Consider the following 17,611-nt stretch of genomic DNA (forward strand, 5'->3'; position numbering starts at 1 on the left):
TCTGCTCTCTTCCGACCAAAGAAAAAAAAAAAAAAAACAAGCTCAAATGAAATATATATACAATTGTACCATATGTGGCATTTATACATAATTCAAGAGAAAAAGAAAAAAAAAAGGGAAAGAAGAAAATATAATCAATAGGAACAAACAAAAATAGCATGCACAATGCTAACAATTTCCTCCTACTCCACTCTCCTACATAAGTTGTTCTATATTTACTACTTTTAAAAAATGTTTAAATGGCTTCCAAATTTCATCAAAATATATTAACTTATTTTTCAGAAAGTACGTAATCCTTTCCATTTCCATACACTGTGTCAAGGAGTTTATCCAAGCGCCAATAGCAGGAGGAACTGATGTTTTCCAATTTATTGCAATCATACGTTTTGCCTGTAATGTACAGTAATCCATAAACTTAATTTGATAGGTTGTTAATTTAATATTTTTAGGATACACTTGTAGTAGCATCATTTCTACGTCTAAAGTGATCTTTTTATTTAAAATTTGGTTTATTTTGTTCATGACCTCCTGCCAAAAGGCACAAACAATTCTACATTCCCATATACAATGAAAAAATGTTCCACGGGCTTCTCCACATTTAAAACATGTATCTGGTATTCTATTATTATATTTATTCAGTTTCACCGGTGTTACATATGTTTGCATGATCCAATTGTATTGTAATAATTTTAAATTACTATTAATCGATTGTTTTTGTGCTTTTAAGCAAATTAACTTCCATGTCTCCTCAGAAATATTGATATTTAGGTCCTTTCTCCAAGCTTCCAACTTAGAAACTGATGTTTCTGAAGAGGCAGAAACAATCCAATTATAAAATGTTGAAATTAAGCCTTTATTACCACCTTTTTTCACCATAAACTCCTCTAGCTTACTTAATTGGGGAAAATTAAGGGATTTATTTTGCATAGATGAAATAAAACTTCTAATTTGTAAATACTTAAAAAAGTGTTTTTGGGGGATTTGAAATTTTGAGACTAAATCCTCAAATGAGACCATTACTCCATCACAAAACAGATCACCCACTTTCTTAACACCTTTTACTGCCCAATCCTGAAACCCTGCATCCAACTTTCCTGGTACAAATAAGGCATTTCCCCAGATGGGGCTAAACTGAGAGAGATTGTTCTTAATATTCATCATTTCTTTTATTGTAAACCAGACTTCAATCATGTTTTGAACTATAGGATTATTTGTTTCTTTCTTTAACTGTTTGGATTTCGCAGAATATAAGTACAAATTTAATGGCATTTTAAGAGCATTTGCTTCCATCCCCACCCATGACGGGGTATTTTGGGATGAAAAATAAAATCTTATTGTCCTTAATTGAATAGCCAAATAGTACCAGTAAAAGTTGGGGCATTTCAACCCCCCTGTATCAAAGGGAAGGTACAACAAAGACAAACGAATACGTGGCTGCTTCTTGTTCCAGATAAACTCTCTGATTAGTGATGTTAATTTAGTAAATAATCCAGCAGGAGGAGCCAGTGGGACATTTTGAAACATATACAACAGTCTAGGTAATACATTCATTTTAATAACGCTTATCCTTCCAATAATAGATAGTGGTAGACTTATCCAACGCTCCAAATCTTTGGAAATTTTCTGTAGTATTATATTATAGTTAAGTACCACCACATCTTTTAATGAAGGAACTATTTTAATACCTAGATAGATGAATTCAGAGTTAACAGTAAAGCCAGATATATTCTGACTTACATTTTGAATGTACCCTTGATTAAGTAACATTAATGACGATTTTGTTACATTAACTTTATACCCTGAGAAAACCCCAAACTGATCTAATAAATCCTTTACAGCGGGCACAGAATTTTTTAATTGCTTTAAAAATATTATGATATCATCAGCAAATAAAGCAATTCTATGCTCCTTTCTACCAATCCTAACACCTTGTATTTGTCTGCTGTTTCTAACAGCTATTGCCAGAGGTTCAATAGCTAAAAGAAATAAGAGTGGAGATAAAGGTGAACCCTGCGGGCACCCTCTTTTAATATCAAATTGTTCAGAGATTATCTCATTTGTCTTAACCTGAGCCACAGAATGACAATGTAATAGCTTGATCCAATGCAGAAATACGTTTCCAAACCCAAATCTAACAATGACATCAAAGAGATATGACCGTTCAATTCTATCAAAAGCCTTCTCCGCGTCAAGCGAGAGAATGGCTGTATCTTCCTGCTCACTTTGATTATGAAGAATGTTGAGGACTCGTCTTACATTATGAAAACCCTGTCTATGTTTAACAAATCCATTTTGATCATCCCCTATAATAACTGGAAGAATACTTTCTAATCTTTTAGCAAAAATTTTACAAATAATTTTAGTGTCTGTATTGATTAAGCTTATAGGGCGCATATTTTCACACTTATTATTTAGTTTTCCAGGTTTAGGAAGCAATATTATCAGAGACTTCCTTAATGAGTCAGTAAGATTGCCATTATTAAAACATTCTATATACATATCTAAGAGGGGCTGTGCTAATTTATCTTTAAAATATTTGTAAAGGTCAATTGGCAATCCATCTGGACCAGCTGTTTTACCAGCATTTAAGGAGTTTATTGCATCTATAATTTCATGTATACTAATTTGCCTGTCAACATTTACTTTGTCTTTTTCTAAAATTTTTGGTATTTCAAGTTTATCTAGAAATAAAGATTGCATTCTAGTTACATTATTGAGTTCAGAGTTATATAGCGTTTCATAAAATCTTTTAAATGCATTATTTATCTCTAATGGGTCTACTATAGTATTACCATTTGAATTTTCTAATTTTGTAATTGCCCTTTCAGATTCCATCTTTTTTATACGCCATGCCAGGAGTTTGCTGGGTTTTTCACCTTGGTCATAGAATTGTTGCTTTAATCTCAATAAATTAACAGCTGCTTTTTCACTTGTCATTTCATTATATTGCGTTCTCAACAGTAATAGTTCTTTTACAATATACTCATTGTTTTGACCTGATTGAAAGCTAATCTCTTCTAACTTTTTTATTCTTACTTCCAGATATTTTATCCTTTGATTTCTTTCTCTTGTTTTATTACTAGTATAGCTTATAATTTGCCCTCTTAAGTATGCTTTAAAGGCTTCCCATCTTACACTTGCCGATGTTTGATCTGAGTTATATTCAAAATATTCATTAATTTGCTTACCTAAATAATCAAGAAACTGTTTATCCTGCATCCACTTCAGTTGAAACCTCCATTCAAATCGAGTCTTGATCAGTTTTGGTTCTATGAAAGTCAAAGTAACGGCTGCATGGTCTGAAATTACTATTTCCTTATACTGGCAATCTTTTATAAAATGAACCAACTCAGTTGATACCAAGAAGTAATCTATTCTAGAGTACGCTTTATGTGTACCTGACCAGCAAGAATATTGCAACTTGGTTGGATTTTGCTCTCGCCATATATCACTTAAATTTAACTCCTTCATGAATTCTTTGATCACCTTTCGTGTTCTATTGTGAGTATTATCCATGCCTGAAGATTTATCCTTCTGTGGATTCAGAGCACAATTTAAGTCCCCAGCAATTATACATTTACCTTGTAAGTCTGAGATTTTAAGAAATAAATTGCTATAAAAGTTTGGATTATCTTCATTTGGGCCATAAATATTAATTAAATTTAGTCTAGTGGAGAGTAGATTACCTTGTATTATTAGAAAACGTCCATTGCTATCCTTAATCACGTGCTCAACGTGAAAAGGTATAGATTTATGAATCATTATCATGACGCCCCTGGAATTGGAGGAGTAGGGCGCTGAAAATATTTGACCTGGCCATCTACGTTTCATTCTATTTGTCTCACTATCTAGCATATGAGTTTCTTGTAGAAACACTATTTTAGCCTTTAAATTCTTAATCCTACTAGTGACTTGTTTTATTTTTACTAACGTGCGCAAACCTCTACAATTCCAAGAAGCACAGTCAATCAAGACTTCTGTCATGTATATTCACTTATATTAACCTATACTATTAACTAAATACACACATATATATACACAGAGAAAAAAAAAAAAGGAAAGATATTATACCATGTTGAGCATTTATCGATTTGAGAGAGCAACCCTTCCCACCCCCCAGCCTGAATACGAACATACAGGTATCCCTTAACCCCAAAAATACTTCCGTTCTCTTCTTGAAACATGACCACTCTAGGCCGAGGAACTAATTACCCGCGTTTAGCAACAGTTGTTACATAAAAAAAAGAAAAAGAGAAAAAAAAAAGAAAAAAATATATATACATATTGACAATAGAAATAAATCCACCTTATCAAGTTTTAACTCTCCCACATTTAACACAATAAGTGAAATTACTAGTAACTCTTATTAAGAAAACAAAATAGCCAATGTCTAGCCCAGCATTATGTAGTAATCCTTTGGCAATATAGTAAATTGTTCTTTTCATTAGAGTGCGTAAATATAGTTAGAGCAGAGTTATTGATCTACCATCATATGCCTTATCAGGCATTTTGTGCTTGTTCAAGGCTCTTAATGTAGACGTCCACGTCCGCTGGAGTATCGAATACCTGCGTACGTTCCTCGTTGGTCAAAAGCAACCTCGCCGGGTAAATGATCCTGTGTTTCCATAATCCAATCTCCCGCAGCTTCTTCCTCACACCATCATACTGGCGCTGTTGTCTATATGTCTCAACTTTGACATGCTTGCAGATTTTGGTGATAATGAGCCGATTAGAATTGATAAGAGATTGAATGAATAACTGATATCAATAATGGAATCGGAATCGCTAAATTCTTATCAATTCTCATCGCTAGCTATCAGGTCCTGGAGGGAGAAACTGGTTTGCTTGTGGCAGATCATAGGAGGGGAGAGAGTACTGGGATAAGATATCAGGGTTTGAAACCCTGTTTGAAGAGAGATTCTTTGGGCCCCTTGGAAAACAGATTGAAGAAAGAACAGAAACACCTTATGGCACAGAAAAAAAAACAAAAAAACACTCTACACTAGTAAACACACTCGGAGAGGCGTGATTACCACTTGGCTAAGCAGATGATCTAAGCGAGGGTTCCTGGGCTGGTTCTTAAGAATTAGCAGAGATCCTTTCACTGACTGCTGCAGGTGGACTGGAGTTACATCATACACTGGCCAATATGAACACAGCTGAGAGCAGCAGGCTGTGTAAAATGTGTTTTCCTTTTGATGTTTGCAGTCAGGTAATTCGTATTTGGGCACTAAGCATTTTTCAGTGCCTTTCAAACTGTGAACAAAGGAACACTTCAAACTGAGCTAACTAATTTAACTAAACTTTAAACTAATTTAAATCATCACAATTTGATATCCAGATATTACAGCTCTTGTCAATACTAGCAAAGTTTGATCATTTACCTGTTGTCTTCATCCTTAAAGGAAAGTTATCCAAATTAATCAAATATTTGGGACTAACAGACAATCTTGAACAAATGCCGAGTGTTCAGTGTTCGTCAGAGTTGTGAGTACAGCAGGAAAATTCACAAACAATACCGCTCAGCAAATTAATAATGAAACTATTAGTTGGCAGCATTGGTTTTGAAAAACAGTGGGAGACAGTGAGTCAGGTAAAAAATTACTTTTCCAATTTCTCAGACTAAATGTCCCTCCTGCTGAAGCGGCCTTGAAAACCGCATCTCTGCCAGTTTCATGTTTGAATCTGACTAATGTCTTCTCGTCAGTCTCTCCCAGTAGACAGAAAAGCAGTCGCTTTTGTTCAGATGCTTTGAAAATAGGTCAAATTTTTATCTAATGTCATCAAGTGCAATTATAGGTTGTGTTTGGGACATGCACACTTTAGAAATATGTTGTTTTTCTTTGACACTGTTGGATGAGCAGTGTTAAGTTTATTTACAATCAAACTGTTTTCAGTGGTAAAAGAGTAAATTTCCTCTTTTATTTTTTTACTGTACGCATATAATTAAAATGCATTTACATTTATAATATTAAAGCATTAAGCACAAAGTATATAATATTAAAACAATAACAAATGAATAAATCTACACAGAACAGTCATTCAGTTCAGTTCAATTCAGTCAACTCAAGACATTTCACACTATACGGTAAAGACCCTAAAATACTGGAGACAAAACTTCAACAATCAGATGAGCCCCTATGAGCAAGCACTTGGTGACAGTGGGAAGGAAAACTCCTCTTTTAACAGGAAGAAAATTTGGATGGAACCAAGCTCAAGGAGGGGCAACCATCTGCCATGACTGGTTGGGCATGGGGGCAAGAAGAGAACAAAGGAGAGCATAGAGAGACACATTAATGACATGCAGCAGTGGTGAGTAAAGAAAACAAAGAAAAGCGTTAATGAGAAGAAACGATCAGTGCATTATGGGAGGTCCCTCAGCATCCTGAGAATATTACACCAGGACCAAGGCTCAGGGTCAGCTGATCTAATGAAATGTATGTATATAGAACTTCTTCAATCCCTTTGCAGCCAGAATGGAAGAAGAGCAGCTGAGAAAGGTCTGTTCACATCTGATGTAACAGATCAACCAGTTAATCCAAAGACACAAAAGGCACATATGAATTAGTCAGGCATCAGATATTTTGTTTTCTTTATGTTCATCCTCACTGTAAATCTGTTTCACACTTACCAATGCACCAAATTCAACTTTCGGAAACATATTAACTTATTACTTATTATTCTCCCTCACAGTGAACTTGTTAATTATTTTGTGCATATTTTCAGAGTTTTTGATCTCTGATAAAAATAATTATATGCAGAAAAGTAAAAGTTCTTTGAAACAGATATAAATATATACACATTATAAACAGTAGGAAACTCTTCAGAAGGCCAATTTGGGCAGGCAGGTTTGTGTGTGTGTGTGTGTGTGTGTGTGTGTGTGTGTCTGTCTTTGTTGGGGGGAAATGTAAAAATTACACAAACTGTTTTAGAAAATGTAAAACATATTTTTTTAAGAGTTTAAGAGTTGTATTTAGTGCGTTTAAAAACATCTGTGTGGCTTGTTCACTATGTCAGCTTTGTGTGGTTTTAAGGATTTTGTAAAAAACAAAACAAACAACTTTAAAGGAGATGTATTCTGCTCATTTCCAGCTTCATGATGTTAATTTTAATTTCAATTCAATTTTATTTGTATTGCACCAAATCAAAGGTCATTTCAAGGTGCTTTATATTGTAAGGTAATAACCCTACAATACTACAAATAACTGGGTGTTAATGCATGATTTACAATCCAAAATAATCTTTATCTTAGACCAGATCATGGTGCAGCCCCTTAGCTCATCCTGTGTTGGAAACCAGATGTTTTAGGTCCTCCCCTTTGAGTCCAATTTAATTTAAGCAGCTGCCCCTTATAAACAGAACATTTCAACAGTGGGTGGGTGGGTCAGTCTGAAGCCTGTATTTTTGGCTTCTGAAACTTTGGCCAAGTCTAACATGAATGTCAATCACTAGAACATTACATAAGGAAAAGCAGAATAGATCCACTTTAAAACTACAAGATGAAGAACAAACAAAAAAAATTGTTTGAAAGCATACGAGCTAACTACATTAGTTTAATAATCTCAGTGTATCATTATACAAGAAGGAAACTGTTACAAGACAAATGTAAATCAGAGAATAACTCTTCTGTCACACAGACTTTGACCTCTGATATTGATAGTGTTTTTGAAAAGGTATCACAATGGTCAAGTTAGTCTGTAATATTTAACACATAACCATCATTTAAGTTAGTGTCAGTGCTCAGTGCGGACCTTCTCAGTTCACAGATGAAAACAGCACCATGATGAGGTCTACTGACTAACATCTATTTGAGGTAGCTGATATAATTAATTTGTAAAAGCATCCGATTTTTCACATTTAGTGCTTTGTAACATATTCATGAAAATATGTCTTAATACGCACCAAAGAGTTTTTCCCTTCTTCATTAGTAAATAACAGAGTTCCTTCTGGCTGAGATTTTACATTTAGATGGTGACTACATGCATAAGGAGACAGTCTTATCCAACCAAAGTGAAAGGAACCAATTCTCACTATTTGGTAAACAGAATTTATACTGTACTAAAAACTGTTTCCACATAGTTTGAATACAATTTGTATTTTTTTTTTCTTGGCTCTGAGAAGAGAGAAAAAAAAGTGCAAAAGCCAGCACCAACACAAATATTAATAAAAATCAGTGCCCTCAGAGTTTATCCACTTTACAGTGCACCAACAACATCTCCACACCCCAACAAAATTGGTGACAGAGCAGGTGTCAGTCAGTAACATTGATGCATTTTATTTAAAAATAATAATAAGGCAAATTAGGCTAAGGTATGTTTGAGTAAACCTCCACAAATTGTGGATTTTTCATTTCCCATGTAGTGCATTGCTGTTAAACCTTGCCTCCAATTTTGCTGGTAAACATACATCAGTGAGTTAATGAGAGGTGATGGAATAAAGGCCTAAAAGTGAAACAACAAACAGATCTAACACTGGAATTAAGACCTGAGCGATATAATATGGACCAGGTTCAACATAGCCTGAATTTCTTTATGTTAGCTTGTTTAACGAAATCTAAAACCCCAGTCAGAGATGAAAATTTTTATTTTAAGTTATTAACGGCAACATTTGAAACATTTAAGAAGAAATTATTTTTCTGATTCAGTGTCCTGAGTAATAACCCACAAAAAGAAGAAGCTGTACTTCCTGTAGGGAAAATGATTTTGTGTTTAACTTAGCTCCCTTTGATAAAACATATTCTACTAACTCAGTCTCACTTCATTGGACCTCTCTGGTCACAAAAAACAACTTAAAAAAACCTTCATTTGACAGAGTCTGGTGTAGCTTTGACTGCTGGCCAGGAAATCCCAGTTAATATTAACACCAGCCTCATTACAGAAAGAGATGAACTGAGAGGTAATCTGTAATGGACGACTGTTTTAAACGAATGTAAACTGAATAATATGAGGTAGAAGGAGGGAAAAAAGAAGAAAAGAATATTCATTAAATTACTGATTCCAATCAAGTCTTTGTCATCAGCTGTGAACAAAGTGCATTCTTCTTAAGGTCAATGATGGATAAATGCTGATCGGTGAACTTTATAACACTAGTTTGCATTAATGACAAACAACAAACTATTTTGATCATATTAAGTCTAAACTGCTCCATAGAAGAAGATGCTTTGGAAACAGAAGCTGATACAAAAACACTTCTATGTAAACTGAAGGAACTCCATTAGCTCCAGAGTTAATTAGAAGCATATTATTAACTCCTTCAGTACAAAACCTCTCCTGAATTTGTTGATATGAAATCCTACAAAATGAATAATTGTTGATTACTAAATAAGAAATGACCAATTAATTGGTCCTCACTTTTCTCTTTTCCATGTGTCTTCAGTCTAAACCTGACAACATGGGATGCAACTGATCAGGGTGGACTGAAGTCATTAAAAAACAAAAAACCTTGGACAAAAAAGTGCAATTTGTATTTGTACAGCTCTGAGGAATTGTGACAATATTTTAAAAACAGTAAACAGCCTCACTACAGTCAGAGTTGACCTCAGGAGTGATCTGTAATAAGGCTACTACTTTACATAAATACAAATTATATTAATTATTTACAACACGTTAAAATTATGTGATGGCCTGTATTTGTATAAATGGCCTGTATTTGTATAGCGCTTTACTAGTCCCTAAGGACCCCAAAGCGCTTTACACATCCAGTCATCCACCCATTCACACACTGGTGAAGCTACATTGTAGCCACAGCCACCCTGGGGCGCACTGACAGAGGTGAGGCTGCCGGACACTGGCGCCACCGGGCCCTCTGACCACCACTAGTAGGCAACGGGTGAAGTGTCTTGCCCAAGGACACAACGACCGAGACTGTCCAAGCCGGGGCCGATTACAAGGCGAACTCCAAACTCTTGAGCCACGATCACCCATAATCGTCGTAATGCAGGGAAAGTGCAAAAATCACCACTACAAACAAACCCAGAGCTAAATAGAGACTGATCCTCTCACGGCTCTCTGGTTTCAGTGTTTCTGTCTTCTTCTTTTCAACAGCAGCTGCAAAGATATTGGACAAGTATGAGTGACAGGATCATTAAATGCAAACTTCTGTGGGCAAGAAAGTGTAAGTAATGAAGGTGAAGTGTTTAGTAGCTTAAAATTTTTGGTTTGGAGAAGCTGATGCAGAGCAAGCACTGGAGTTACACAACTCCAAGTGAATTTTAGCTTTACTCTATTTCCTCGTTTTGTGAAAACAATTTTCCAAAACCACCAACTGGTCGCTTTGTTCATTACATCTTGTTACCAGGCTGGACCCTCATTTAGCTTCAGAGCTGCCTTGTTCTGATGGACGAGTCTGGGTTGTCCGGAGAACTGTACTTGTCTGACTGCATTGACCCAAGAGTCAAGTTTGGTGGAGGGGAGCTTATGGTGTGAGGTTGTTTTTTCAAGATTGCGCTCGGCCCCTTAGTTGCAGTGAACGGGACTTTTAATGCTTCAGACAGACATTTTGGAAAATTTAACGGTCTCAAGTTTGCGGGAATAGTTTGGGGATGGCCCCTTCCTGTTCCAATATGACTGCACACCAGTAAACAGAACAAGGTCCATAAACACATGGATGAGGAAGTTACTGATCTTATGGCCACTGATCTTAAGTGGGCGGGGCGAGCGAAATTACACTTTTACTAAAAAGCCATTTAACCACACAAGGCACGAGTTATCCCTCTCTATCATCAAAGCTTTCATTACTAATGTGTTAAACAAGTTATTAAAAGTTTCTCACATCACACACACTCAACTTTATAAAGATAAATGAAAGTGCTTGTGTACTTGCGAATGCTACCTCTGTTTCCACAGTAAGCACAGACTGAAACTGATCTCAGAGCAGTGAAAGTGGAGCCAGCAGTAGCTTGGCTAGTGCAGTCATCTCCAATTGGCTCTGTCCTTGATAAAGTTTGCACCTTACTTGAATTGACATAATTGTAACTGTAATGTGACTACTAAACGTGCTACACTAATATATTTATGAAAAATAATATCCCAGTATCACGCTACTTTGTGTTTTAGCCAACACTGGATGACTTGATAATACAAGATGGTGACAATTGTAAATTGTCACCAAACTGAACTAAAAAAATGTTGTTTTCTTTGTTGTTGTTTTTTGTCATTTATTTATTTATTTTTTACAGTGATATAGATAGAAAAATGTCCCTGACTGAAAAGACACACACTGATTTAGTATCCCTTAATTATCCAAGACTAAATATTTGTTTACTATTTAGTTATTGTCCAGGATACCAACAGTGATGTCATCTTACCTGTAACAATGAGGTCACAGGTTTTGAAACTAACTTCTTCGTTAAGGACAACGATGCAGTGATACGTCCCCGTGTCGTTGAGCCTGAGATCAGTTAAGAGACATTCAAGCCGTCCTTTCCTGGCGAGCTGTGGATCACACTGCAGTCGTCCTCTGTAGTTCTCATCTGGATACACCTCAGTGCCAGTTTTGCTGTTATAGAAGAAAACCCGTGTCTTCTTTTCCACATTTATTATCTCTATTTGTAGGAAGTCAGGAGGCCTGTTGGTGTCGAAACGGAGCAGCCAGGTCAACGTGATGTTACTGTTACCTTCTGCATGATAGACCTCCTGTTCTGCACTCATAGTGAATTTAGTCTGACCTGCAAGAGGAAACAGACACAGAGTAAGTGAGGAACTATAAAAAAAATGCAGAAAGAACTCAAAAAATGAGTAAAGAAACAAATAATGAACAACTTAAGGCAAATTGGTTATTTAAACTTAGAAAGTTTTTTGTTTTTTTTGTCTAATCTTCAGTCTGTGTGAAAGACATGACATCCCTGATAGGGAAATCTCTGACACGCTCATATGAATGTGAGCCCCACCCGCCTACTCATTGAACACAATGCTATTAGGTTAAGATTAGCATAGAAATTAAGCCTAAATGGAGAAAAGTCACAACTTCTTGCTTCAGACAAACAAGTCTTTAGTTTTCTGTGTTCAAAAATATGCAATGGTCTTTTGTCAGTGTTCATCTTTACAAGGTGAGTGGGAGGCCCAGTCCAACACAAATTCAGTTCCAAAAGAAGAAAAATTGGAAATGCAAAAAGCTTAACATAATCTTTCTTTATTTCTCTCTCTCTCTCTCTCTCTCTCTCTAGATATATATATATATATATATATATATCTATATATATATATATATATATATATATATATATATATATATATATATATATATATATATATGTGTGTGTGTGTGTGTGTGTGTGTGTGTGTGTGTGTGTGAAGCTACAATGGAACCACCAGAAGATGCCTCATGGAGAAGGGAAAAGCAGGATGGTAGTTAGCAGCTTACAGAAAAACCCAGTATCAAAAAATACAAATAAAGAGCTGAAAGTCAGAATTGCTCTACTTTCGCTACTCAAGCTGTAATAATTTATTTTAAACATGAAGAATGGTGCAAGAATAAATCCTCTGTAATAAATAAATGAAAGAATATAAGAATTCTTCTAATTATTCTTAGAAGTATAAAAATATTTCTGTTGACATAAAATACAAAATGCACAGTTGTGATATCACATCTCATATTTTCTGTAGAAGCAAACCTTTCAAATTCTGTGTAATTACTGTATTAAATGCCGTTCTTTTAATATATATATTAGAAACAGAAACATTAGCAGCTACTCACCGACTACAGCACAGAAGAGAGTCGCTGTTATTGCTGAGAGGAAGAGAGCTGTGCAGCCTGGCATTCTTCATTGAGCCCTAAAGTGTGAAACCGCAGAACGAGAACATTTAACTACATCATTATTTACAACATTTATTAACTGAGACAATTAATTCATATCACAGCTCCAGTAGATAATCAAGCATTATATTATGTACTGCAGCTCAGATTATCAGCTGTTATCTGATAAATCTGATAAATTAATCATGACAGGTGTATCCTTTGGAGAAACACGATAAATTAAATCCAGTTTCTTTATTCTTTTTTTTAATAGTAACTGCAAATGCAAATAAATGCACAGCGGAGTGAAGTCTAATGTGGATTTAAGACGTTGTGTATTTATGCAGCAGCCCGACTCAAAACTAAATACAGTGAACAAGCATGCCTGACATGTTTATGATCTTAAGAGGAGGGCGCTGTTTTTATAATATTTCATTTAAAGCACACAAATGTCAGGAAAATCAGGAGTCTTCATAACACAGTATGATGCGGAAGGTTTTTGTACAAATGTAGCCTACTCACTGCCGTGTCTTTCTTTCCAGTTTCGGACGCAGAAGCAGCGCATTCTCAACTAAAAAAAAAAGCCCAAAAAACGTTGTTTTCTCCGGATATCTTTGGTAGAATCCACATTCCTGCTCATCCAGAGCTCAGACTTTACGTTAAGTTGCACATGGCTCCAAACACGGAAGGAACCCCCCCCCTCAAAAAAAAAAAAAAACCGGACGCGGGTTACTGATGAGAATAGAATGCCACTTCCTCGTTTCTCTATTGTTAGCTCAGCTGAACAGCAGTGCCCACGCTTTTACGAGTAAAGCAAACGTACGTTTAAGGAAACAACGAGGAGACATTTCATCGTTGTTTCCTTAAAAATGTTTATATTTGTGACAATATGTGAAAAATGTCCAACACACAAAATCAAACACGATCTTGACAGCTTTATAAACTTTATCTATTTAAACTGTATTAACTGAACAATCTGGAACAGAATTTTTCAAATATTTATTTAAATACGTTTAAGGTGCTACATTTACAGCATCCCTACATCAGCTCACCGTTATGCACTGCTACAGATTAACGGACCAACACATTATTTAAATCACCTTGTTCTCATCCATTTCGCACACTTTCGGTTAAATACCCGGAACAGATGAGCGAACATATTGGAGCTGCAGACAGAGTAGCCCGATAATTTAGAGCAGCGGAGAGAAAAGCGAAATAACAGAAATAAAAGTCAGTTGTTCTAAATTGCTGCAGTAAGATCAGAATTACGTGGAGAATCAATTGCTTTCTTTATGCGTTTTTCAAATACGTGGGCTGTATTATTATTATTGTTGTTAATAATAATAATAATAATAATAATAACAATAATAATAATAACAATAATAATAATTGTGTGTGGGTCGCAGGGGGAGGGGTAGCTACTGTTACCTGATTCAGAGCCTGGATTACCAGTGGGCGAATGCATAAATAATCACGAACCACGGAATATCCCACCACCAGGGCACCCAGTCACCTCTACTTTAGGCCTTCAGATTCGTAGTAAAAACATAACTCATTAATAGACTTGAAACGGGAAATCAAATACGTCATCTGTGGTTAACCCTATACTGCACAAACACACCAGTAGCACGAACAGCCTCAATCAACCAAAAATAAATATGAATAAATAAATAAATACAATAAAATAGCGGCTACTGTTAAGCATATAATGTGAATGGCCACAACCAGTGTTAAAATAAAATATTCATTCTGCCTCACAGATTTCACCCGGCCTAAAAGTCACATTTACACAGCATACAGCAGAGTCAAGTACACTTTGTAGCAAAGGCAGGACTGTGGATTTACTGCATAGTGGTAATATTAAACAGCTCAGGGGTAGTTCATAACAGGCCAAAGCGTTGGTGTCATGTGTGTGCTAGTTAAATACTCCAAATGTGACTTACTGGCACTCAAAAGTTTAGGTGCTACGTTTCCCCACTTTGGGCACTGATGTTCAAAGTGTAGAAAAATATTACGCCTCAGGAGTGAGAACGTGCTGGTCTGAGAGGTCATTCATCAGGGACATGTGTGTGAGTCATCATGGTTAAAATGGGTACGACCAATTCATTAAAAGTGCATAACTCAGCATTTTTTTAAATTCTTTTTTTATTAACATTTATTTATTGGTTTTAACCGGTTTTACATGGTGCACCGTGAAAATAGAAAAAATAAAAACAAAGTAATAGTAATAATAATAATAATATTAAGATAGTCCACATGTTTTTTGATTTTTCCAACAGATAGCAATACAGCGCTTGGCTTCCAAAAATCCAATCGTTAACAGAGCTCTATTGTTTGCAGCAGGTACAAAATTATCCAGGTATATATTTAAAATACATATTTTAGGATGAAGTGGAATCACATCACCAATAATTTGACTCAACAGATTTATTACGTACTGTACCTGAGGAACAAAAAGGGACAAACACTTGCCTTCATTTAAGAAGTACATTCATACAGAGGTAATCTATGGAAACACACTAGTTCACCCTTTGGGAGGAATCAGTTCCTGTGAAACATTTCTGTAAGTCAACGTTGTGGAGAATGAATGAAACGAGTTCTTCAGGTGACTCAGCAGATCCACACCAACAAATGAAACTTCTGTGGTAGAAGAATCTGGAATTTTTTGATTTCCAATCCAGTTAAACTATTAAGGATTAAGCAACAGTGCCCATCTTTGCTCTTCTGAAATCTGTGTTAAACAACAACAAACATAAATTAGTAACAAAAATACAGCTGAGTAGAGGCTTTACAAACCACCAGCAGCCATAATGCTAAATTTTAATCTTCAAATGTTTCTGAGCCGTCTTCAACCTGCTTTTAACACAGAAAAGTCCCACAATCAATGCAGCCTGACTCAATCCTAGATGTTCAGCACACAGAGACACAGAGGTGCCGTTTAAAGTTTAGTGTTAACCTGAGTCACTGATCATTTACAGTATTACAGAGTCTGGCAGTCTTTGCATGATGTCCACATAACTGTAAGTTTCTAGCTGACTCTCAGGTGTGACAGGTGTGCCAGCAGGAAAGAGTAATAATAACCTGCATCCTGAGGTTTGTCATGCAGGATTAAAGGAGCCAGGCTTTGTTCACACAGCTAGGATTGTATTTTACACTGACCCTGGGTCAGTATAAGTATCATACAGTTTAAATGAAGCACTGAAACTTGCACATATTTATTACAGATGCATTGAAGCTAATCGAGATATTTACTGTCAATCTGTGGCTGCGATTAATCACTTTACTGAAAACTTTATTAACTAGTAACTTCATCAGTCATGACAGAAGCTAATATTTTTGTGCTAACATCGTTTAAACAGTAACAGCTTTGCTAATATAAGCTAACGTTTAAACTGTAGCTTTAAGCTAGCACCATAAAGACAGTAAAACACGTAATAATATCTACAAATGCATCTTAAAGCTGTTATATTAGCACTCGGTGTATTACTAAGATAACCAAGTTAACATTACTGACACTCGCTGACTTTTAATAGTCATTCTATGCTGTCCGTTTAAACGGTCTCACCTGTACACACTGCATATTCACAGGATTCCAGCCAGAGTGGATTCTGGAGTCTTCCACGCTCCTGTTAGTGATCCTCCATCTGGATGGATGAGAACAACCTTCTGAACAATCTAGCAGGAGATGGCCCATATCTATGGGACTGATTTGTGCTAATAACGCCCATTGGACTGATAACAGCCGAAGCGGGTGAATAAAGTCACCCAGTCTAGCTGTGCCATACATCACTCCCTCCATAAATGCAATAAACAATACAAAAGTAATAGCCTATAATTAATTTATCTGCTGTATCTGCTGTTTCTCAGGTAGTTGCTTATATTATATAATATATTGTGTTCAGTATACGTCACTACAATGTGATTTTTGGAAATATATAAATATACGGACAACAGGCTCTTCCGCGGAAATCTCTTGTCGTGAATAAACAACATTTAGGGAGCTCTATAGTATTCACTGAGAGGACCCACTACCTCGACGCGAGGGGGGTACCCTGCGTGTCGATAGGTGAAGCAGAGGGAGCCTGACCATGTGTCACACATTTGACGAGTTGGGAGTGAGGACGTGTTGGTCTATCTCTCACAAACATTCTCATACAGTAAGTGAAAAATAATCAGTAGTATATAGAATCATTCCGGCTTTTGATCAGCATCATGATGCATCTGACTGAGGTCGGGGATGGACAAATTTATCGAAGCTCATACTATGAACTCACACCGTCTTCTTCAGCGAGGCTGCAACAAAACAGACTGAGCATTTGCAGAAGTAACATAAAGAAAAGTGTAATGTCTCTAACAAAAAAGTAAAGCCCATTAAATACAGCTCCTCACACACTCACTGATGGCTCACTGTATAACAAGTGGTCCAGCTTCTACAGAGTGCCAGATAAACTACTTACCCACCAAAACTTTCAGGTTTACACCCGGAAACGTCACTGACAGCACTGGTCAAATCCAAAGTTTCTCACTTTCTATTGAAACTAATGAAAGTCTGCACAGTCATTTCTGTTCATGCTGCTTCTTTTCTCTTTATCAAAGACGGAAACCAGGACGGAGACAACTTCCCCTTTTGGTAAACATATTTGGGTTGCGGGTTCTAAGATTACAGAAACACTTGAGCTGCCATGTTAGTGAGTGTTGACTCCCAGGTTTGTCAACACTCACTAGCAGTTGTAAGGTTTCCTACAACTGCTTTGACTGCACAGACTAGTTTGCAAAAACACCTTTGTTTTGTTTTATGTTGTAAGCATTAATTAATGTTGAATTAATGGTGATAATCAAAGATGAGAATTGTTAAAGGTTATACATAGATAATACATCT

At 36.1% G+C, this 17,611-nt stretch overlaps 1 protein-coding gene across 2 annotated transcripts; it reads right to left on the bottom strand.

Moving 5' to 3' along the window:
• Positions 1–9,591: 9,591 nt before the first annotated feature.
• On the bottom strand, positions 9,592–12,770 carry LOC147335015 (programmed cell death 1 ligand 1-like). 2 transcript variants are annotated; one of them, XM_086286992.1, is made up of 4 exons: positions 12,694–12,770; positions 11,306–11,665; positions 9,933–10,046; positions 9,592–9,617 (listed from the first exon to the last, which is right to left on the bottom strand). In XM_086286992.1, exons 1-4 carry the CDS (start codon positions 12,755–12,757, stop codon positions 9,592–9,594), a joined length of 564 nt encoding a protein of 187 aa, XP_086143118.1. In that variant the 5' UTR covers positions 12,758–12,770. The 2 variants fall into 2 exon arrangements, with proteins under 2 accessions (XP_086143118.1, XP_086143117.1); XM_086286991.1 differs by lacking the exon at positions 9,592–9,617 and having other exon boundaries at positions 9,916–10,046.
• Positions 12,771–17,611: the final 4,841 nt, after the last annotated feature.

Source organism: Aulonocara sp. 'chitande type north' Nkhata Bay, linkage group LG3 (genome assembly GCF_057382095.1).
Source record: "Aulonocara sp. 'chitande type north' Nkhata Bay isolate Kocher_YH1m ecotype deep benthic linkage group LG3, A_spYH_male_GT1.1, whole genome shotgun sequence".
Classification (NCBI taxonomy): domain Eukaryota; kingdom Metazoa; phylum Chordata; class Actinopteri; order Cichliformes; family Cichlidae; genus Aulonocara; species Aulonocara sp. 'chitande type north' Nkhata Bay.